Consider the following 23293-nt stretch of genomic DNA (forward strand, 5'->3'; position numbering starts at 1 on the left):
GTCCTCCTGATGTGTGCAGAGGTGGATGAAGTTCATGAAGTATTTGCCTTTAAATGTACTTATGTATTTAAAATACTATGATATATTACGGCTATAATGATCCTATTATCACTTTGTCACAAGGCTCTTTGCTTAATCAACTTAGTTTATGTGTTAAAGACTCTAATGTTACTCTAAACACAACAATCTAATAATAGAATGATATAAATGAGTCAAACACTGATTGCTATCTATTCAAATGATCTGGTGTTGTGGTGAGTTCGAGTCTGGAGTTTCCTCCATCATTTATTCCTCTCAGAATGTTTTGCTTGCTGTTGAACTCATGCTGAACTGTATGTTGGTTTTAAGTAGATATCACCAAGTGCCAATCGAAAGAGTTCAAAACAAAGCACATGCTCGACCCTGATTGTTGGATTGCTGCAGTTTTTATCCACAAATAAATAAAAAGGAATGACTTATTTAGCAAAATGTAGTTGAGTAAAAAGTAAGATATTTGATTTTGAAATGTAGTGAAGATAAAGCCTCCCCGAATGGAAATACTTCAGTAAAGTAGTAAACAAAATGCTACTTAATTATATTAACATTGGATGTGTGTTTAATGGCCTGGTCTTGGCAAAGTCATATCCTCTTCAGAATTTTTCCAGGTCAGATTTTTTTGGTTCAATTCCAGAATTTTGTCCTTGTTCACCAAACTTTTACCATAAACTTAGAAGCACATGATTGTATTGAATTTTTTTTTTAGAAATGGTAGCATGAAATATTTTCTCAAACAAGAGACCCAAACCTGTTCCAGCATGACAATGCCTTTGTGCAGAAAGCCAGGTCCATGAAGATATGGTTTCCATTGGATGGAGTGGAAGATCTTGGTGGCCTTCTCTAGAGCTCTGGCCTCAACCCTAACGAACACATTTGGGATGAACTGGAATGTTGACTGCACCTCTGGCCTCTTTTCGAAAATATAGAAGAACATCTTCCTAGAACCTACACTAATTGTGGAATGAATGGGATGTTCAAAAAGCACATACCAATCTAATGCTCAGGTGCCCATAAACGTTTGTCCATATGTTCCTGAACTCTTTCTGAACTTCCAGGAGCTGTAGCTGACTGTTTAGCAAAAAACAAACAAACAAATGTAATAATCCAGATGATCAAATTATGGTTTGTTACGGTCCACTGAGGCGTCAATGACATTAGGCTTCAAAAATTAATGTTTTAACAATTGTCTCTTGCTGCAAGTGGGCATTTGTTCTGTTCTGGTAAATGAAGCATGGTGGTGGGAGTACTGTATATAGACCTGCATATGGATTGGTCTTGTTGGAGATGTTGGAGAAAAACTGTCAAAGCTGTTTATAAAACATTACCAGCATAATTAACATGCATTCCAACTTAAAACTTCAATTTGTCTGTTTCCTGTTTTGTGTGCATGTGTGTGTTTGTGTATGTGTGTATGATGGTGAAAGGTTTTCTTTCCTTAATTTTTCTCTCGGCTAGCAGCTTTTCCACTACCTTCACACTTATCCTGCTGCTGTGTGTGTGTATGTGTGTGTGTGTGTGTGTGTGTGTGTGTGTGTGTGTGTGTGTGTGTGTGTATACACACTGATGTGGGACACAAGTGTGAACTCTGGCAGGAATTTGTCACTGTCTGTTGTGTGTTTGTTTAAGTCTGTCGTTTGGGTTTTTCGTCAGCCGGTCATTCACTTTCACCAGAGGGGTTTTTATTTGACGAAGTAGCTATGTGTGTGTGTGTGTGTGTGTGTGTGTGTGTGTGTGTGTGTGTGTGTGTGTGTGTGTGTGTGTGTGTGTGCATGTGTGTGTGTGATTGCTCAAGGCCAGGAGGACACAGCTTTGCTTTATAGCTTCTTTCAAGTAGTTCTGTTTCTTTGTAGTTGCTTTAAAAAGCCAGTTGCATTTCTGATTAGGAAAACAGGACTATACAAACCCCCACTTTCTTTCTTTCTTTCTTTCTTTCTTTCTTTCTTTCTTTCTTTCTTTCTTTCTTTCTTTCTTTCTTTCTTTCTTTCTCTCTTTCTTTCTTTCTTTCTTTCTTTCTTTCTTTCTTTCTTTTTTCAGTTCTCATGTGTTCAATTGGCATGAGAAATAGTTGTACATTTAAACAAGTAAGTAGAAAAAATCTATAGATTCAAGATACAAGATCTATAATTAAATGATATATTTAAATAATGAATTCTTTCTTTTTCTGTGTTGGAAATACAAAAAAACTTTTACATTTTGATGAATGTTATGGTTTTTATGACAAAAATATATAAAGAAAGAAAAAATGTAGGTTGAGGAAAAAAATTGAAAGGATTTTTCTCTCCGTTTTGGCCTTCCGTCCACACTGAGGCGACGTTTTTTTTTTTTTTTTTTTGGTCAACAAAAACGAGCGTTTTGAAAACTCTCTCTGAAGGAACGTTGCAGCCTGGACCCTGAAAATGGAGGCTTTTAAAAACGATGGCGCAATTTTAGTTATTGCTGTGACGTTTCATAGAGCCAGAGAGTAAATAAACAACTTTTGAGCAACTTTTGGGAAACGATTGAAAATGAAAGTGTGGACGCCAAACGTTTTTTTAACGAAATGAAATGAATCCGGATAAGCGTAGATAGTGTACCATCAATGACATAAACCATATCTGTCTTTGTACTTGGATATAAACCTAAAGTGGGCGTGGCCTAAACCAAAAAGCATTCCAATGTACTCCACTAGCCTCCGATTCATATCTGTATTTGTACTGTTGAGAAAAATCTGTTCAATCGGACTAAAATATCTGTTTTTCTCTCTGTTTTCTCACCACTTCATGATTTGTTCTCCATCTGGCGAACCAAAGCACTCGCACGCCAAAAACCTTCTTTACCAGTCCATGCTTGTGAACAGGTGTACTGATGAAAATCAGGACAGACTTCACATTAGAGGAAAATGACGTTTCCCGTAATGAGAACATTTTCGGAACATGCAACATTGACTCTGGTCACTTCTTCTAAAGGCTCTACAAGCTGTAAGTGAGGCTGCTCTCTGATTGTAAAAACAGATAAAACAGTGCAACTGATGTTCGCAAAAAAAAAAAACAAAAAAAAAAAACAGCTTGTCCTTTGCGGACTGTCAAAACTATTAAGGCCAGATGACTCGGGGGAGAGCGGCGTGGGGCTATTGACAGGAGGAAGAATGTTTTCTCTTTGCTTTCTGTTCAGAAATGTTGCTTTGAATAAGCACTGACCTAATGACTGATTCTGTGCATTCAGCTGCTTTAGCAGGTGTAGATAAGATTAGGTGGCTTTACCAAAAGCCAGCACCTTTCAATAGCAGGTTCATGCCATGACTAAAAAACACTGATTGTAAAGTCCTAGTGGTCCTAGTAAAATACAAACCAAGTACACTCCATTCATTATGATGCTTCCTTGAGCAATTGATGATGCCATAGTAAATTGTCTCATTGAGCAAATGGTCATAATGTGGCCTCCTTGAGCAATTGATTGAGGTCACAGTGATTTCCCCCTTTGAGCAAATGATGATTTGAATGTGTTTTGTCACCTTGTGCGATTGATGACAGTGATTTACTTTATTGAGCATATGATGCCATAATGTTGTCTCCATTAACATTTGATGATGCTGGTGTTTTGTCTTCGAAGAGTAGATTTGTCCATTTTGTTTGTCTAAGGTGCAGGGAAGCAATGAAGCAAACTCAATTGCCGTACGCTGTATTAGAATGTCGATTGTGTAGCAGCAAACCTGCAATGAAGTGGCCGTGAGGGTTTGCTAGTGGTTGTTAGATTTTATTGATTCCTCCAGAGAAGGGAAATAGAGAAAGGGGAAGACACATGGACAGATACTGTGTTAGGAAACGGCTAGCATGAATAGATTGACGATGACGATACATGGGCTAAATATTCACCTGTGTTAAACTGTGTTTATTTGGGGTAGTGCTGGTACACAGACACACTTTTACACATGCATCCTTCTGTTTCCAATCCGCGATGTCAAGAGATTCAATCTGTTTCCTGTGAGTGCCCCTGTTTTGGCCCCTTGCGCTGTTTGAAACTCATTAAACTCAGAGTCGGCTGTGAGACACTGGAAACCTTCACCAACCCCCCCCCCATCATCGCTGGGTTCTGGACTCTAACATCTGAATCTCTTTCTCCATTTCTCTCTGTTTTTATTCAAGATAGTGGCGTTTGTGCTCGCTATAACCCGAAACATCTGAATGTTCTGTTCACACCCATTCACAGTGCCAATTACTTACGCTAATTCCGACAAGCGCTATACAAGTTACCCCTTTTGGTGTATAATGGTTTACCTTTTAACCTATAATGCTTTGAAAGATGTAAACGTCGTGGCCTCGAAGGAGCACAAATTGTCGGATCGGAGAGCCAGCCAGGCATTAATCATGAGTCAGCACTTTCTGTTACTCCTCGCTAACCTTTTTTTTTTGCAAATAAAGACAAAAAAAACAGCAGGAGGAACTCGGAGGAGGAAACCCTCAGGCGCACTACCTCGCTGTTTTTCTCTTACACACACTTACAAGCAATAAAACACTGTTCCTTGTATACAGCTGCACAGATTACACAGGCATGCACCATGCAGAGTGTGATTCAGAGTGATTTCTCTTCCGAGAAATTATAACCAGACCCCTCTAAGAGACCCTCAGTGCCCCCTGCTCTGTCTCAATATAAAGATAGGTGCATCTCGGTGCATAGCCAACAATACAATACATTAACGAAACGTATAAAGCAGCTACCAATGTGATGCGATACGATTCATTTAGATTATAATGCAAAGTAATTCGATTCAACACAATGCGATTTTATGCAATACGACGATTCTGAACGCTAATTAATGAACCTTCCACAGGTATTTGTTGTGGAAAAAAATTAAAAGGATTAAACAAAACCAGATGATCTTTTTCTGTTCTGTGCATTAAATCGATGCATTACATCAGGGGCATCGTAAAGGGTCTAATATTCAAGTGAAAAGGCATTTTTTTATTGGGAAATGTCTTTAATTCTTCATTAATGAATTAAAGTACAGAGTATTGAACTTTCTATTCTTTGATACTTTTGTTAAAATTAGCCTCCCCCCCCCCCCCCCCCCCCCCCCCGCTCAAGCAATGCATGGGGTACCAAACCAGAATGCAAAATGTACAACCTTTTCTTTCCTAAAGATTTTCCTATGGGGTAAAATCTTAACGCTACAAAAGTGCTGACACTGGAAGCTCCATGTAATCAACGATGGCTGAAGAAATGTTAACAAAGCAGTGAATTTGAGCTATGAATCATTTTGGATTCATATTTAGATGGTTAGTGACTTCAAAGAGACTTCATGTGTGTGTGAGAGTGTGTGAATGTGTGGGGGGGGGGAGGGGGGTTGCCTTTGTAATAAAATCTCAGGAAGCTCAAGTCAGTGTTTACACAAAGCTTAGCACGGCTAGTCCGGTGCTAAATCAGACACCTTCAGCTGTTTATCTTTGGACCTTACAAGTGGGTTGTACACACTTGAGAGATGAAGAGTGATCTTACAGTATGAGAATGAACACATTTTCCATGTGTTCCATATTTCACAATACTAATGGATATTCAAATACGGATCGTTTTCTAGATTCAATAGGTCATGTGTTTGATTCATGTTATCGGGTTGCGTTGGTCGCCCTGAAGTGAGCGCATTAGTGCACTTAGCTCAGGTGTAAGGAGCACCTGAAAATCATACATGAATAAAAGTATAGATACCTTACTGCAAAACTTACTCCATTACAAGTTAAAACAAGATTTTAATCGTATTAAACGTAGGCTCAAATATGCACAAGTCCTTAACACTGCATTAACCAAAAATCAACACAACAGTCTCTTTAACACACCAGAAAAGGGATCTTCATTAACAAATAGAATTACTGCATCATGTCACATAGTTGAAGAACCAATAGAATTCAATAGACAAATACAATAAATGTTCCAAACATTTGGAGCTGAATTTGATTTGATGCACCTCTCAAGTTTTTAGAAATAATTCTAGCTCTTTTTGGACTGAAAATGACACCAGCAGTACTAAAAAGTCATTCACAGGCAGCAGATGTAGGTCGGGGAGTGTTAAGCCTCAATGACCCCTTCAACAAAGGTGCAATGTTATTGGTAAAGCTCATTGTCAGTTAAAATAGATTGGAGTAAAAATGTAATCTTTGAAAGTGTAAAACTAGAAATTAGCCAAAAAATTACTTAATTACAGTAACAAAGTACAAATATTTTACACCACTGTTGTATTCTTTTTAAATTTACATTCTTAATGCGTTTGCACTGCAAGTGGGTAAAACACCCGACTCGTTAAAACAGCCCCATCACTGTTTAGTCTGCATACGTTTTCCAGCAATCTCTGTCCGAGTCATTACAGCGTGTCTCCTGGGGTACAGGGACAGCGGATATTCCTGAGACACCCTTCTGCGCACTGTCCTCAATGAACTTTCCATGCGAGTTTGTGTATCGGTGAAGAAAAAAGGGAATCCAAACGTCAAGGAAACAATGAGAAAGTCAAGATTTTCATGAGAATACAGTTTTGATGTCTTTAAATAAATATCCACCTACACGACCAGAAAGGAAACCCGAGGTTATTGTAAGAATTTACTGGAAAAGCTGTAACCGCTAACCCTTAGGCTAAACCTTACCACTCCAAGTATTTCACACATTTATTAGTGTATGAGGGTAATCTGAAGGCGTCACACCTTTTCCGAAATACGCCCTTATGTCCTGTTTGGTGACTTGGCTTCTGCATATCAAAAATCATGATGGTGGGTTCTAATATTTGTAATGATTGCCATGGTATCCATTTACAGCGTTTGGCAGACAACATTTTCCAGAGCCAATTACAACTGAGCAGTTAAAGTCTCATGACCTTCCAAGCCAATGTCCATAGTCTTAAACTTGGAGCTACCACTTCCACCATTTCATAATTTACCTTAAACTTCATGGTAAACATCAAATTAAAGTTGTATGACTTTGGGTTGTTGCATTATTATGGTTAAACCTGACAAATTTGACATATAGTTGGTGTTGGGGGCATTTGAATAGCAGGCTGAATTGCTGTGGAGGAAGTTGAGACTATTCCCTTGTTTTTAATAAAATTTCATTAAAAGTGTATAAAACGTTAAATGGGCTGCCATTGGCTACCTTAGCAAAGCATAATTGGTGCTTTCCCTCTTAAAAATAAAGGAAATACGATTCCATTTGTGCGTTTTCAGTGTTTGGCCCCTAATGATTCAAGATAGGGACTAATACTTGGTTGATAAAACTTGGACAGAACTCATCAGCAAATACACACACAGCCACAGAATATATGATAGCGCTTAAGAATTCCTTCAGAAGGAGTCTCAGTTCAGCCAGACAACTCTCAGAATGAACTAAGCAAGCATTCATTTGTTGGAATGGCATGTATGTACGCTTGGTCTTGGTGGATTCTTGGTGGTCTGCTATGCTGCTGAGTGAGTTTGAAGACAAAAATGTTCTGGAGTAATACTGTAGTAAGAGGAGCCCCCTCACACCTCACCCCCCATGTAGCAGGTCTATCATGTGGTGCTGGTGTGGTGGAGGTTGAAATGGAAGTTTGCAAGTTCAGCAAATACATAGAGTTTATGTCTGAAGTAAACATCTGCAACCTCTAGATCTGAAGCAATTTTATTGTGGAATGGAATCAAGCAGGTTCTACTCTTTAGTGACTGTCTGTCATATTTTAAAATTGAAGTCTTGTATTTCATGAAACTAAGCCCTTGTAGCCCAGGTTGCTGCAGCGGAGTCTGTAAAACAAATCAGCACTTGTTTCGGCTTCTGGTTTATCCTGGATATAGCTCAGATATAATACGAAACCCAGAATCATACAATCGATGGAGAGAAAAACACGATAAAGTAACTGTGACCGGCACATTAGAACTGTTTCCACAACCTTTAGCTAGTATCACTTTTATTGTTTTCATTTGCATTTCTAATACCATGCCAACACTTTTTTACAAGATCTTAAGATATATATTGTATGAAACTGATAAGTTGAAACAGTTTAAGGTTGGCGTAGGTCTTGTCTAAACCCTTTTTTGTGGTATTCATAGCCAGGATAACAAGGTGCAGCCATAGGTGGATACTGTGGAAGTGTATCAACAAATAAACCAAACAAATTTCAGTTAAACATGAGAAGAAAAAAAAAGATACTAGCCTAACGGAAATCTCTTCAAAGAACTGTAAATCCAAAACCCACCACTAGATAACAACTTCTTGTCTAAAGCCAAACAAGATGTGCTACATTAGAACCTTAATAAAAAGAAATAAAAAGCATATACTCTTTCTACTGTATTGATAGACTTTACTAGCCAACCAGTTTTCAGCCTGTATAGTGCAGTTTCTGGGTAACAAAAAACAGGTGGCCAGTGGGCTTGCTAAAAAAAAAGCCAAGCTGAATCTTCTAGCAAACATTTTAACTCTATGTTACGATTGTGATACTTGAAACATTTTCCAGATCATCACTATGGACAAATTTCTTTTACTTTTTAGCCTTGTTAGTTGCAGTCACTGGAAGATTCATGACAGTGTAGTGGATTTGATCAGTAAGAAAAGGGGTTATTCGAAAAAAAGGAAGGAAAGATGACAGCCAGGTGTTGGCTTTAAAACCAAAATAGATCAATTGATGACTGGTGGTGGAGAAGAGCTATAAATGTATTAGCATGAAGAGAAAATGGTCTTCATCTCTACATGTCCAATCCTGATGATGCTAATGATGTGGAGCCTTAGAGATCAAGTGTGGGTGTGGCCTGGGATGCTTTAATGGCGACCCATCCTTGGTTTCTCCGGCTCCACAGACAGGCTACAATGCAAAATAGTTGGTTGTATTCTTCTGATGTCCGTGAAGATTCTCAGTTATGCAGGTGTGGTTATCTTGAAGTTAAGACATGTCAACTGGACCTATCTGGTTGGATTGAAACGTTTTGAAATGTTAGCAGGATTCCACAAATTTGTATGCTCCAGTGTGAGGATCCTCCCTTCCCTGGATACCCTTGTAGGGACAAGGGGGAGGTAAGAGTGCAGAGGGTGTCAGGAGTAAGGGGAGTCGTTAAGATGTAACTACCCCTAGGGATGGATGGGGGGTCCTTAGGTGTGGCGTTTCTAGTGGACATATGAAGACGTCTTGATCTTCTTGGGGATAAATGAAAATATTTTGCGTGGACATAGATGACTTCCTTCTTTCTCCAAGATAAAAGAAGCAGTCTCACACACACACACACACACACACACCAACTTTTACCACTGAGTAATGATGTGATAAACGGATTCCACAATGAATTCATTGCAAAAACAAAGGATGATGATATCCAATGATAATACTATGTAAATAAATAGCCAATGGACCTGTTTGAAAGCTTGGCGTGTCCTTGCGTATGTGTGTGTGTCATTTGCAGACATTATTTCCTGAGGGAAGTGGCTTAACAAGGTTTAACCAAACAGGCAAGCTGGAAGCTATTTGAACACAGTGTGTGTGTGTGTGTGTGTGTGTGTGTGTGTGTGTGTGTGTGTGTGTGTGTGTGTGTGTGTATACACATATACAGTGAGGAAAATAAGTATTTGAACACCCTGCTATTTTGCAAGTTCTCCCACTTAGAAATCATGGAGGGGTCTGAAATTGTCATCGTAGGTGCATGTCCACTGTGAGAGACATAATCTAAAAAAAAAATCCAGAAATCACACTGTATGATTTTTGAAACTATTTATTTGTATGATACAGCTGCAAATAAGTATTTGAACACCTGAGAAAGTCAATGTTAATATTTGGTACAGTAGCCTTTGTTTGCAATTACAGAGGTCAAACATTTCCAGTAGTTTTTCACCAGGTTTGCACACACTGCAGGAGGGATTTTGGCCCACTCCTCCACACAGATCTTCTCTAGATCAGTCAGGTTTCTGGCCTGTCGCTGAGAAACACGGAGTTTGAGCTCCCTCCAAAGATTCTCTATTGGGTTTAGGTCTGGAGACTGGCTAGGCCACACCAGAACCTTGATATGCTTCTTACAGAGCCACTCCTTGGTTATCCTGGCTGTGTGCTTTGGGTCATTGTCATGTTGGAAGACCCAGCCTCGACCCATCTTCAATGGTCTAACTGAGGGAAGGAGGTTGTTCCCCAAAATCTCGCAATACATGGCCCCGGTCATCCTCTCCTTAATACAGTGCAGTCGCCCTGTCCCATGTGCAGAAAAATACCCCCACAGAATGATGCTACCACCCCCATGCTTCACAGTAGGGATGGTGTTCTTGGGATGGTACTCATCATTCTTCTTCCTCCAAACACGTTTAGTGGAATTATGACCCAAAAGTTCTATTTTGGTCTCATCTGACCATATGACTTTCTCCCATGACTCCTCTGGATCATCCAAATGGTCATTGGCAAACTTAAGACATGCCTGGACATGTGCTGGTTTAAGCAGGGGAACCTTCCGTGCCATGCATGATTTCAAACCATGACGTCTTAGTGTATTACCAACAGTAACCTTGGAAACAGTGGTCCCAGCCCTTTTCAGGTCATTGACCAGCTCCTTCCGGGTAGTTCTGGGCTGATTTCTCACCTTCCTTAGGATCATTGAGACCCCACGAGGTGAGATCTTGCATGGAGCCCCAGTCCGAGGGAGATTGACAGTCATGTTTAGCTTTTTCTATTTTCTAATGATTGCTCCAACAGTGGACCTTTTTTCACCAAGCTGCTTGGCAATTTCCCTGTAGCCCTTTCCAGCCTTGTGGAAGTGTACAATTTTGTCTCTAGTGTCTTTCGACAGCTCTTTGGTCTTGGCCATGTTAGTAGTTGGATTCTTACTGATTGTATGGGGTGGACAGGTGTCTTTATGCAGCTAACGACCTCAAACAGGTGCATCTGATTTAGGATAATAAATGTAGTGGAGGTGGACATTTTAAAGGCAGACTAACAGGTCTTTGAGGGTCAAAATTCTAGCTGATAGACAGGTGTTCAAATACTTATTTGCAGCTGTATCATACAAATAAATAGTTTAAAAATCATATATTGTGATTTCTGGATTTTTTTTTTAGATTATGTCTCTCACAGTGGACATGCACCTACGATGACAATTTCAGACCCCTCCATGATTTCTAAGTGGAAGAACTTGCAAAATAGCAGGGTGTTCAAATACTTATTTTCTTCACTGTATATGTGTGTGTTTCCGTGTGTGTGTCAGTTAAAGGTGGATAAAGGGTTCGAGAACAAACAGATGTGAGAGCATCTAAAAGCAAGCTCCACTCCTCAGCTGGGGTTTTTCATTAGAAGAACCTGTGATGTTTATGTGCGAAATCAGTGTTTAAAACGCATCTGGGTCTATTCAGGCAACTCGGTCGACAACACAGACGTGAACCTTTAGCCCCTGATTATGACGTTTAGAAGACTATAAGTTTATACACTTTTGAGCAGGGCCATTTTAGCATGTTTTCTTGGTCAGTGCGTCCATGGGTACTTCGAGTCGAGTTGCTTGAACCCGTTTGTCCCATAAACACGTGGTGTGAGGTCAATGGCGCTGCCGGGAATTCATATTGGTACCAATGTCCAAGCCTTGAAAAAGCTTTTCAAAAGAAGACACATCCAATTACAGAATACAATTTTCTTTTAAAGCAATTATACTGCCACTTGCACTTGCAGGAGGGACATGGGGTATATCGGTAGGATAATGCTGAGGATGGAGACACCAGGAAGGAGGCAAAGAGGAAGACCAAGGAGAAGGTTTATGGATGTGGTGAGGGAAGACATGCAGGTGGTTGGGGTGAAAGGGGCAGATGTAGAGGACAGGGGGGTTATGGAGAAGGATGATCCGCTGTGGCGACCCCTAATGGGAAAAGCCGAAAGAAGAATAAGAAGTTCTAAGGGCTCTTCAGCAAAGTTCTTAACCCTCATCATCTCTGTTATGTTTGGACTCTGTCCTGGCTCACTTACACCCTTCGGTTGCCAACAATAGAACGAGTCTACATCAGTATCTAAAATCGTTAAATACTCTTTCTAATTTCTATGAATTTAATCTCCTTCTGTACAGTGTTGGTATTTCAGTGCTCTGTTTCTTGATCGGTCATTCACTCTCTCTCTTTCTGTGCAGATGTGAACGAGTGTGAGAGCTCAAACGGAGGATGTGAGGGAACATGCTGCAACACCATCGGCAGTTTCTACTGTAAATGCCCTGAGGGCAGCATGCTCGGACTGGATGGCAAAACCTGCCAGGGTAACATCCATATGCTAATCATGTTATTATTAACAGAATACCTCATCTGACATGCCCAGGAAGCTAATTCTGGGCTTGCTTTGAGACCAAAGTCAGGAGGTTGGCATCAAATCCTATCTTCTGAAACGATTTAACTAATCCTGTAGCATTTCTGGGACAGAAATGTGTGTCAAAGAGTTTTGGCCATCTTTGCATGAGCTACTTTAGCTACATAATTAGCTTAAAAAAATAAAGAACAACACTATTCACGTTATTTATTGGCTTGCTAATTTTAGTGATGGTGTGGTATATTTGGCATAGTAATAAATAAAATGAGGATATCGTATAACAAACTTTGATTTACTGGCAGCTAACTAGCTAGCTAGTTATTTCAAAAAGAATAGTAGCCTTCATTTGCATTAGCAAACTTAACTACCTAAGCAGCTTGCCAGATGTTGTTACATTATATTAGCTACCATCTTTTGTCGCTTTCTGTGCATTAAAACTCAGGACTGAGCCTCACCTTGGAACTGTGACTTCTTTGGCAGGCTAGCTAATTTATGATTTCCAGTCCTGTGGTGAATAAACACATGCTACCATTGTTTTGAAGGGAAGAATTTGCTGACTTGATCTTGCGACACGCTGTTGTAGTGCTGAATCTTGTGTTCTGAGCGGGATGCAGGTCTAAGGGTGCAGTAAGTGAGGGTTAGAGAGACAGAGGGAACAGGTTTAACGGCAGCAGTCGCTTCTTGTCTTGTTATAGAGAACATGAGAACACAAAGTGCTGAATGAACACTATACGTTTGAGGAAATACAGTACTTGTGGCATGTTCTTGATGAAATGAAACAGTGATAAAGAGAAGATGTGAGGGAAAGATAAAAAAGAAAGAGAGCCATAGCAGGGAAGATCTTCATAAAAGTGTAGGGCTCTCGAGAGATGTGGAATGCCCCAAACCCGCCCACCCCACAGGATTGTATTACCATTTTCAAACTGTCTGGGGCAATGTAGCAGGGCTTATATTGAATCATGCTCCAGAGTCAAAGATCTACAGCAGGTCACTTAGTGTTTGAGACTCGCACACCGCCGTGCATCCCCTCAACATCTGAAATTCATACATTGGATTAAGATTAGAACGTATCAAAATGGCTGGAACAAGCGAGAACTACATTCAGTCTGCAATCCTTGGCTAAATACACGAGCTGTTTGGTTGCTTCGATTGAAGGTTGACATAAAACAAGGAATCATTTAGCTGCAGGAATTGTACGCTAATCTAGCTAGCTAATCTTAGCGAATATGTGGTATATTTGGTGTAGTAAGAAATATATCACTGAGAATATAGATAGTGAAACATGAACAAAAAGTAGAATTGAGCAAAAATTATAAGATTGTGAATTCAGAGATTAGCTTGATTAGCATAGGTTGATGCTAAAACCCCTAACAGCAAAAAACCTTCAGTTGAAAATACCTCAGCTAAGTGGTTTCAAGACCAGCAAGATCAAACTGTCCTTTAAAGAGGAAAAAGCAGATATTTCATCTCTTTGTGCACTTACAATACACTGACAAGAAAGCAAAACAGCTAACAACAAAAGCCAGAAACCCATAACCTATATCACAGAAGACACAGCAGCCACAACAGACAATGAGTGTTTGGTGAGGTGATATTATATAAGCTTGCAAAATTCCAGGAATTTTCAAGCCTGGAAACCTTCCATCGGAATTAATGGGAATATATGGGAATAAACAAGAAATAATGATAAACTGTGAATTTACAAAATTGCAGGTTAGCCTATAACCGTCGCCACTGGCTCACTGATTAGGGATACATTTATGGTCAATAATCTTGTAGGCGCTAACATAATTTTACATTTAAAAAAATGTTTATTTGTGTAAAGCTACTTTGGGACAATGGCCATTGTTAAAAATGCTATACAAACAAAATTGGATTGACTTGTTTTAGTATTTGATTTAAACCAAAGCACTTTGGCAATGATCGTAATTTTTGATTAACTGACTGAAAAACATTTGATTATTACAAAGCAAAAAATTTATTATTGGTATCCTTATTATTGAAGATCATAGCTTAATAATAGCTAGCATAATCTTGTATCGTTTAACTGTGAGGTCATTGTTGCATAGATGTGCTAGCAGGAGAGTTATTACACTTTTAAATTGCCCCATGTTTTAACATTCTGTCTATTACTGATTCTGCCAAAGTGACAAAGTACAGCATATAATCTGTCCATGCTAATTTCTTTCACTTTTATAAAAGTGTATAAAAGTTTATATGTGAAGCTCAGCGGGAGGTTGGATTCAGAATGAGTAGCATGTGCGCTAGAGTCTCTCACACACACATCTATCCATCAAGACAGACTTTCCAAGTAAATGTGGACAACATGAAGATAGGTCATATATATATTCATTCATTCATTCATTCATTCATTCATTCATTCATTTTCTCATCCGTAATTCGGGTCGCGGGGGCAGCAGTCTAAGCAGGCCCCCGCCTTCGACTGCTGCCCAATCCTCACAGCACCGTCCCTTACGGTCCCTCCTGCAGGTGGTGAGCCCACGGGAAGGCGGCCCCACGTCACTTCAACGTCACGGACCTTGATATTTCCCTCGTAAGGGACCCCCGGTGCATAGAGGGTTAAGGGCCTTGTTTAAGGGCCCAAGAGTGGCAGCTTGGCGATACCGGGGCTTGAACCCCAGACCTTCCGATCGGCAACCCAGCGCCTTAACCGCTGGAGCCACCACTCCCCCCATATATATTATATGAAGCCACCACTCCCCCTATATATATTATATGAACCATTTATATATGAACCATTATAACCTTTACTCTAGAATTTGCACAAATATTTGACACAATTTAAAAATTCACAGAAAACCTCCATTTTATAAGGTTAATATCGAAGCTTCTGCTAGAGATGACGTATACTGGCGGTGCAGCTGTGGCTCCAGTGAAAGGAGACGTGTTGAATTGTGTTCATTGGGTTTCTTGCTTTAGTGATGCAATTCATTCTCACTGTATGAGATTCCTGTCTGATACAGCGCTCTGTTATACTGCATTTCTCTATAATATAATATAAAAACTATGCATACACACTGTTAGTTTGTCTGTCTCCTGGAATGCACACACACACACACACACACACACACACACACACACACACACACACACACACACACACACACACACACACACAGGAAGCAGTTTTGATCTAGATGCATTGAGCAGATGTTCCCTAAATCTCAGTGCAGTAATAGACAGGTACTGTACATTCCTCCTGAGAAAAACTGGATCTGTTTGTGTTCCCTGCACACAGAAGCATGTTCCATAAAGCACTCAAACATTCAAATGGATGTTCCAGAGTTCTAAAAGCTACAGCATGTTTTTTTTTTATACAACAAGACCTTCTTACACAGCAGTGATTCATTAAACTGTGAATTTGAATCAGTCAGGGTATGCAAAAGGAAGGAGATAAAAAAAATACACTTAAAAAAACCCAGAAATCATTGACTCGCATTGAATCAGACTGAAAAACAAAACTTTAATTCTTATGTCGCTTTATTTCTTCAGGTTTTGAGCACTAGGTTTAAAGATCTTATGATTTAAGGTTGTCCATCCTTCAGTCTGTCCATAAGGATTATTTTCAGGATCAATTCAATTATGTTAATATAGTAAATAGAATTCAAATTATAAATTTAGTAAATAAAATTGCTTTTAATTTCCATCATCATGTACCGATTGTGTTTCACTGAAATGTGATCCCTGTCTGTTACAGGCTTATTGGTTGTAATTGGAAAAAGGGTGAAGGACTTGAAAGCATCATTTTTTTTCCACAATATTTTTCCACATTTTCCACTTCCCAGGTCATCATTTGGGCTTTAATTCCATGTTTTTAAACAACAATGACATCATATAATTAAAGCTAATAAAAAGTTTAATGCATATCAGCTTAGAACCATGACATGAGCTAATGGTGTGTGCGTCTGTGTGTCATTTCAATTTCATCGGCGAAAGACAAAATGGAGGTCGCAATTGTTTGTCTCGGTTCTTTGTCTCACTCCGGTTAAAGGGAAGATTGTACTCTTTATTTGAGTCGTATGTGAAAATGGTTTTATGGGTTTCTGAAGTAGGTCATTGACTGTAGCCATTTTTGGACTGTAGACAGTATTGTCTACAGGTCCCTAATAAACAACAGACTTCTTTTTATTGCTCGAATGAAACAATATTACTCATCTCATTATCCATCTCATTATCCATCTCAGTTTATAAGGTATAGTGGATATTTCACATGAGATAAAATGGAACTCTCCAATGCACTTTTTGAACATCCTATTCCACATTTAGTCCCTGTTTGCTGTTAAAAAATTAAATAAATACTTCACTCCTCCGGGAAGAAGTTGCACTAGATTGTAGAGTGTACTTGTGAAGATGCATAAGATTTCTTTCAGCCAGAAGGGTGTTGGTAAACGTGAGGTGATGTAGGTGAGGTGAGGAAGCCTAAGGTGCAGTTAGTGTTCCAATTCGTCCCAAAGGTGTTCATTAGGGTTGAGATCAGAGCTCTATATCAGGCCATTCAAGATCCATTTAAGCAGTATCTTCATGGAGCAGGTTTGGTGCATGGGGGGGGGGGGGGGGGCACTAAACGGTGGCCAGGTAGTGCAAAACAAATTAATACATGAAGTAGGAACCTTTCTTCTTATACATGTGAGTAGTTCTGCGTTTACTTTAAACCAATAATTTCCAGTTGTGCAACTTTGAATCTTGAATGTTAGATGTCGCATCTAATGATAGTTTTCCATTCACAAACTTTACCTAGTTTTTCCGGGTTTGTTTGAATTGTCCATTGTGTTTTCGGATTGGTTAATTTGTTTTCAAATTTGTTCATTTATTTTCTGATTTCATCTGTTTTCTGATTTGTTCATTTGTTTGCCCTGCTCGGCTGCTGGCCTGGTACTTTTGTTCTTATAGTGTAGTTTTTGAGTATATATCCTGTCAGGAGACGAGTCGGCTAATATAAATAGGCTAGCAGGGCTAAACTATATCTATCTTAAAAAAAAAAAAAAACTTAATAGCTGTAGCTGGACATACAAGCTCAATGGTTTAGATGTTAGACTTCTGGTTGAAAGGCAATGAGTTTCACTCACAGCAGCACCAAGATCCCAGTGTGGGCCCCTGAGCAAGTCCCTTAACTCTCAAGTGCTCGGTTGAAATGAAATGATTGTAAGTTGCTAAGGGCGTCTGCCAAATGCTGTAACCGGCTTGACTTTTGTTGAACAGCAGCACTAAAGGCCTTTAGAAAAACTACACTGAAGTAAAATAAGAGCGCAGGCTGATTTCTTTTTATCCCAGAGTGTAGATTCATGCAGCTTATAAATGCTGTAAATGTAAAACTATATTTACGATTACAATACGAATAAATATGAGACGTGAGCAGTTTCTATGCATGTAGTGCTGACCTGCGAGTGTGTGTTGTAAGTGTAAATAACATATATGTGTGTGTGTGCCTTTTGCAGATATCGACGAGTGTGAGGAAATGAACGGTGGCTGTCAGCAGAACTGCATCAACACGATTGGCTCGTACCACTGCGAGTGCGGCGAGGGTTTCCGCATGCACGCCGATGCTCGAACGTGCTTAGGTAAGCACCTGTATGTTTCATACAGCCACACGAAGCCAGATACAAAGACATATAAGACGTGGTGTCACAACATGGTAGAAATAGTTGAACCTATTAAAGATTTACCACAGAACAGGTGACCACAATAGGGTAGGGAGTGTACAATGCGAAATTGTACACATTCTCTAATACTGGGGTACCTAGGAATGCAGATTCAAGTGTTTTGCACTTATTGCTAATAGTGACAAGCAAATTTGAAGTATATTATTAAGGGAATGTTAACTATTATTATTGATGGCGTGAAAAATATCGAATTTTTTAGTGTCATGTAGTTTAAAAAGGCAAAGATGAAAACCTTAGGATTTGTTGAATAGTTATATCATTATGCTATTGTTGTATCCATTTGCTGGTTTCAAGTTCTGTTCATATCATCTTCTTAAACTTGGCTATGTCATCACTAGAAAACATCTGGAGATGTACTCGCTATTAGACAGCAGATCTGAACTCTAAATTTCTGAATGTCAAAATGTTCAGATGTCAAAAAACAAAGTTTTGAAACCTTTAAATAGGAATATGCAGATGAGGTAATATGAAATCTTCCCTTAAACTAGGAGACCCAAATCCGTTCCAACACAAAGCCAGCTTCATGAAGATATGCTTTACATGGGTTGGAGTGGAAGATCTCCTGCTGTAGAGCTTTGACCTCAACCCTATTGAGCAAGATGTATGGGAACACTGACTACAACCTAGGCCTCCTTACCTCACCTTTGTTGCTAAATTAATCTCCACAAATCTCCACAAACAAAACCCTTTTATCTTCCCAGAAGTGTGAAGGTTATTATAAGTGAAAATGGGGACTAAATGTGGAATGGAATTTTCAAAAAGCAGATACAAAACTTATGATCAGGTGTCCACAAACTTTTGCCAATGTAGTGTATCTATAGTAAAAAAAATCGTAACTGGATACGAACACATTTTTTGTGTTTAAATAATGTGTTAAAAAAATAAAAAATAAAATAAAATACAGATAGGAATAAAATCTTGTTAAAGTGTGAAATTTTGTCTTGATTTCTTGGCAAATTTCAGCAGATCTTGAAGTTCAAGTTTATTTCTATAATGAACATTGTCTTAAAGCAGCTGTACAGAACTAAAGAATGATGAGCAGCCTGGGAACACTGTGGCAAGGAAAAACTCCTTTATATGTTAAGAGTAAGAAACCTGGAGAGGAACCAGACTCAAAGGGGAACCCATCATTATTTGGGTGTTATTAAGAGACTAAGAGATTAAGACACTAAAGAGTGAGAACTAACATGAGTACCGGAGTGTGTGATTATAAGTCATGTCTACTGAGCAACTTAAAAGATCTGAGATCATTATAAATTCAACACCAACTCCTCAATGCCAGAGCCTTTACATTTTCCAATGTCCAAACCCTACATTAAGTGGGATCCAAATAGCGCTGGTATGTCTCTAGCTGGTTCAGAATGTTTGGTGGATCGGCATTTACTCTTTAAAGGTCCATCATAAGGTATTTTGGAAAAAGTATTTTGAAGTAATTTTAAACTGAAAATTTCCAAATTTAAATTAAAAAAAAATATATAATAAATCACATTTTCTACACACAAAAGAAAGTAAAAATGTGTGTGTGTGTGTGTGTGTGTGTGTGTGTGTGTGTGTGTGTGTGTGTGTGTTTTCACATAGCTGTAAAATCGTGTGCTGTAAAGAATGGAGGTTGTGAGCACAGGTGTCTGGACCTTGGAGATGAACAGTACAAGTGTGAATGTCGTCCTCGGTACCAGCTAAAGAGTGATGGCAAACACTGCGAGTGTAAGCATACGAACACATACACACACACACACACACACACACACACACACACACACACACACACACACACACACACATACACACACACAGCAGAATGCTGGTGCTTAGCAGTATAGAGAAATTTATAGTACAGTACTGTATAAAATATGCAGTATATACAGTGAGGAAAATAAGTATTTGAACACCCTGCTATTTTCGCAAGTTCTCCCATTTAGAAATCATGGAGGGGTCTGAAATTGTCATCGTAGGTGCATGTCCACTGTGAGAGACATAATCTAAAAAAAAAATCCTATTTATTTGTATGATACAGCTGCAAATAAGTATTTGAACACCTGTCTATCAGCTAGAATTCTGACCCTCAAAGACCTGTTAGTCTGCCTTTAAAATGTCCACCTCCACTACATTTATTATCCCTAATTAGATGCACCTGTTTGAGGTCGTTAGCTGCATAAAGACACCTGTCCACCCCATACAATTAGTAAGAATCCAACTACTAACATGGCCAAGACCAAAGAGCTGTCCAAAGACACTAGAGACAAAATTGTACACCTCCACAAGGCTGGAAAGGGCTATGGGGAAATTGCCAAGCAGCTTGGTGAACAAAGGTCCACTGTTGGAGCAATCATTAGAAAATGGAAGAAGCTAAACATGACTGTCAATCTCCCTCGGACTGGGGCTCCATGCAAGAACTCACCTCGTGGGGTCTCAATGATCCTAAGGAAGGTGAGAAATCAGCCCAGAACTACACGGGAGGAGCTGGTCAATGACCTGAAAAGAGCTGGGACCACCGTTTCCAAGGTTACTGTTGGTAATACAATAAGACGTTATGGTTTGAAATCATGCATGGCACGGAAGGTTCCCCTGCTTAAACCAGCACATGTCCAGGCACGTCTTAAGTTTGCCAATGACCATTTGGATGATCCAGAGGAGTCATGGGAGAAAGTCATGTGGTCAGATGAGACCAAAATAGAACTTTTGGGTCATAATTCCACTAAACGTGTTTGGAGGAAGAAGAATGATGAGTACATCCCAAGAACACCATCCCTACTGTGAAGCATGGGGGTGGTAGCATCATGCTTTGGGGGTGTTTTTCTGCACATGGGACAGGGCGACTGCACTGTATTAAGGAGAGGATGACCGGGGCCATGTATTGCAAGATTTTGGGGAACAACCTCCTTCCCTTAGTTAGAGCATTGAAGATGGGTCGAGGCTGTGTCTTCCAACATGACAATGACCCGAAGCACACAGCCAGGATAACCAAGGAGTGGCTCTGTAAGAAGCATATCAAGGTTCTGGTGTGGCCTAGCCAGTCTCCAGACCTAAACCTAATAGAGAATCTTTGAAGGGAGCTCAAACCCTGTGTTTCTCAGCGACAGGCCAGAAACCTGACTGATCTAGAAAAGATCTGTGTGGAGGAGTGGGCCAAAATCCCTCCTGCAGTGTGTGCAAACCTGGTGAAAAACTACAGGAAACGTTTGACCTCTGTAATTGCAAACAAAGGCTACTGTACCAAATATTAACATTGACTTTCTCAGGTGTTCAAATACTTATTTGCAGCTGTATCATACAAATAAATAGCTAAAAAATCATACATTGTGATTTCTGGATATTTTTTTTTAGATTATGTCTCTCACAGTGGACATGCACCTACGATGACAATTTCAGATATACATGTATATGTATATGCATATGTGTATATGTATATGTGTATGTGGCAGTGGGTGCGTGGATCATCATAAGATCGAAAAAATTCTAATTCGAACGATTGAAACTCAGGGACCATCTGTGTGTATGTACATATATATATATATACTATAGAATACTAAATACTATACAAAGTCAATATATATACTATAGAATACTAAATACTATACAAAGTCAACTTGGATATATTTTAGATAAGTCAGTGTGCAGCTTGTATTGCAGTACAGATTTACTGTTCTCTAAACATAACACAACATACAGCCATTATTGTCAAAATTGAGTAGTGAGTACACCCTAAGTGAAAACAGCTTTATGTCATGTAACGATGCAAAGCCACAAGTCTTATTAATCATGTTCATGTTTTTGTATGCTTGACAGGACCATACAAATTTGTGTATCTTTTATTAGAGCAGTTAAAATTTGGAGCTTTTTGTGCAATTCTCTCATACTGACCACTGGATGTTCAACATAGACCTCACTGAGGATTTGAGAATTAGAATTGTTGCTCTTAAGGGTCATACAGAGGTTTTCAAAGACGCTGATCCTTGTGCTGTGTGTCAGGTGCATGCGTGCTGCCAGAGGTTGCAGAAGCAAAAGGTCTGCTTGTCAGTGCTCAGACTGCAAAAAGTTGGTTTGCATAGCTGTCGTTCCAGAGGGAATCCGGCTCACAACAAAGCCCACAAACAGTTTGCTGAAAATATTCTGTCTAAGAGCATGAATCACTGGAACTATATCCTGTGGTCTGATGACACTAAGATAAACTAGTTTGGCTCAGATGGTGTCCAGCATGTGTGGCGACTCCCTGGTGACAAGTACCAAGAAAATTGTGTCTTGCCTACAGTTAAGCAGGGTGGTGGTGGTATCGTGGTCTGGGGCTGCATGAGTGCTCCTGGTCCTGGGGAACTGCGGTTCATTGAGGGAAACATGTACTGTGACATTCTGAAGCAGAAAATGATGCACTCCCTGCAGAAAATGGGCCGAACGGCAGGTTTCCAACATGATTACAACCGCAAACACAACTGATGACTACAAGACGACAACTGCCTTGCTGAGGAAGGTGAAGGTAATGGAGTGGCCAAATAGACCTGAACCCTATTAAGCAACTGCGGGGATCCTCAAGCAGAAGGATAATAAGCGCCATGTGTCTAACATCCAGCAGCTCTGTGATGTCATTATAGAGGAGTGGAAGAGGATCCCAGCAACAGCCTGTGCAGCTCTGGTGAATTCACTTTGGACCCAGTTTTGACATGTTCATTTAGGGTGTATTTACTTTTGTTGCCAGCTATTTTGACAATAATGGCTGTATGTGGAGTTATTTTTTCAGAGGAAAGTAAATCTTTGCTGCTAAACAAGCTGCACATTGACTCTTCTAAATTATATCCAAGTATCATTTCTGTAGTAGTGTCCCTTAAAAACATAAAATAAAATAGTTGCTGTATTGTGAGGTGTGTCAGATAAAGTATATATACACACACTCACAAAGTCCTGTAGTCTAATAACAGTTTGTTTTGTATGTGTTTTTGTTGTGTGCATGCACAGTGAAGGACCCATGTCTGGACAATAATGGTGGATGTGCTCAATTGTGTAGCAATGATCGAGGTATCCCAGAATGCAGCTGCAGACGGGGATACACACTCGCTCCAGACCGCAAGGGATGTGATGGTAAACACAGGCCCAGAAAACTCCTTTATAAAAAAAATTCCATTTATTCTTTACATTTATTTAGATATTTACATTACATTGACCTTTACATTATTTAGACATTCAAATAATTTTTTTTTTTTATTATAAATGACTGTTTAAGATCCATACAATTGGTTCTCATGCTTCAGAGTGTATTTTAGCGCCGATTCATGAATTCTGTATATATTTAAAATGCATGTTATATGGTAGAATGATGTACTTATCATATCATCATGTGATTAGCCGCTAGCCTGTT

General features: G+C 39.4%; 1 protein-coding gene across 2 annotated transcripts in view; it reads left to right on the plus strand.

Moving 5' to 3' along the window:
* egfem1 (EGF-like and EMI domain containing 1) overlaps positions 1–23293 on the plus strand; it is a 56311-nt gene that overhangs the window by 4775 nt on the left and 28243 nt on the right. For both annotated transcript variants that reach the window (XM_083549004.1, XM_083549005.1), the window contains 4 exons: positions 12096–12218; positions 17722–17844; positions 19525–19650; positions 22894–23016. In XM_083549004.1, the coding sequence (XP_083405130.1) occupies positions 12096–12218; positions 17722–17844; positions 19525–19650; positions 22894–23016 (495 nt within the window). The remainder of the gene's footprint in view (positions 1–12095; positions 12219–17721; positions 17845–19524; positions 19651–22893; positions 23017–23293) is intronic.

This window comes from Silurus aristotelis, assembly GCF_946808225.1.
Source record: "Silurus aristotelis genome assembly, chromosome: 8".
NCBI classification, from domain to species: domain Eukaryota; kingdom Metazoa; phylum Chordata; class Actinopteri; order Siluriformes; family Siluridae; genus Silurus; species Silurus aristotelis.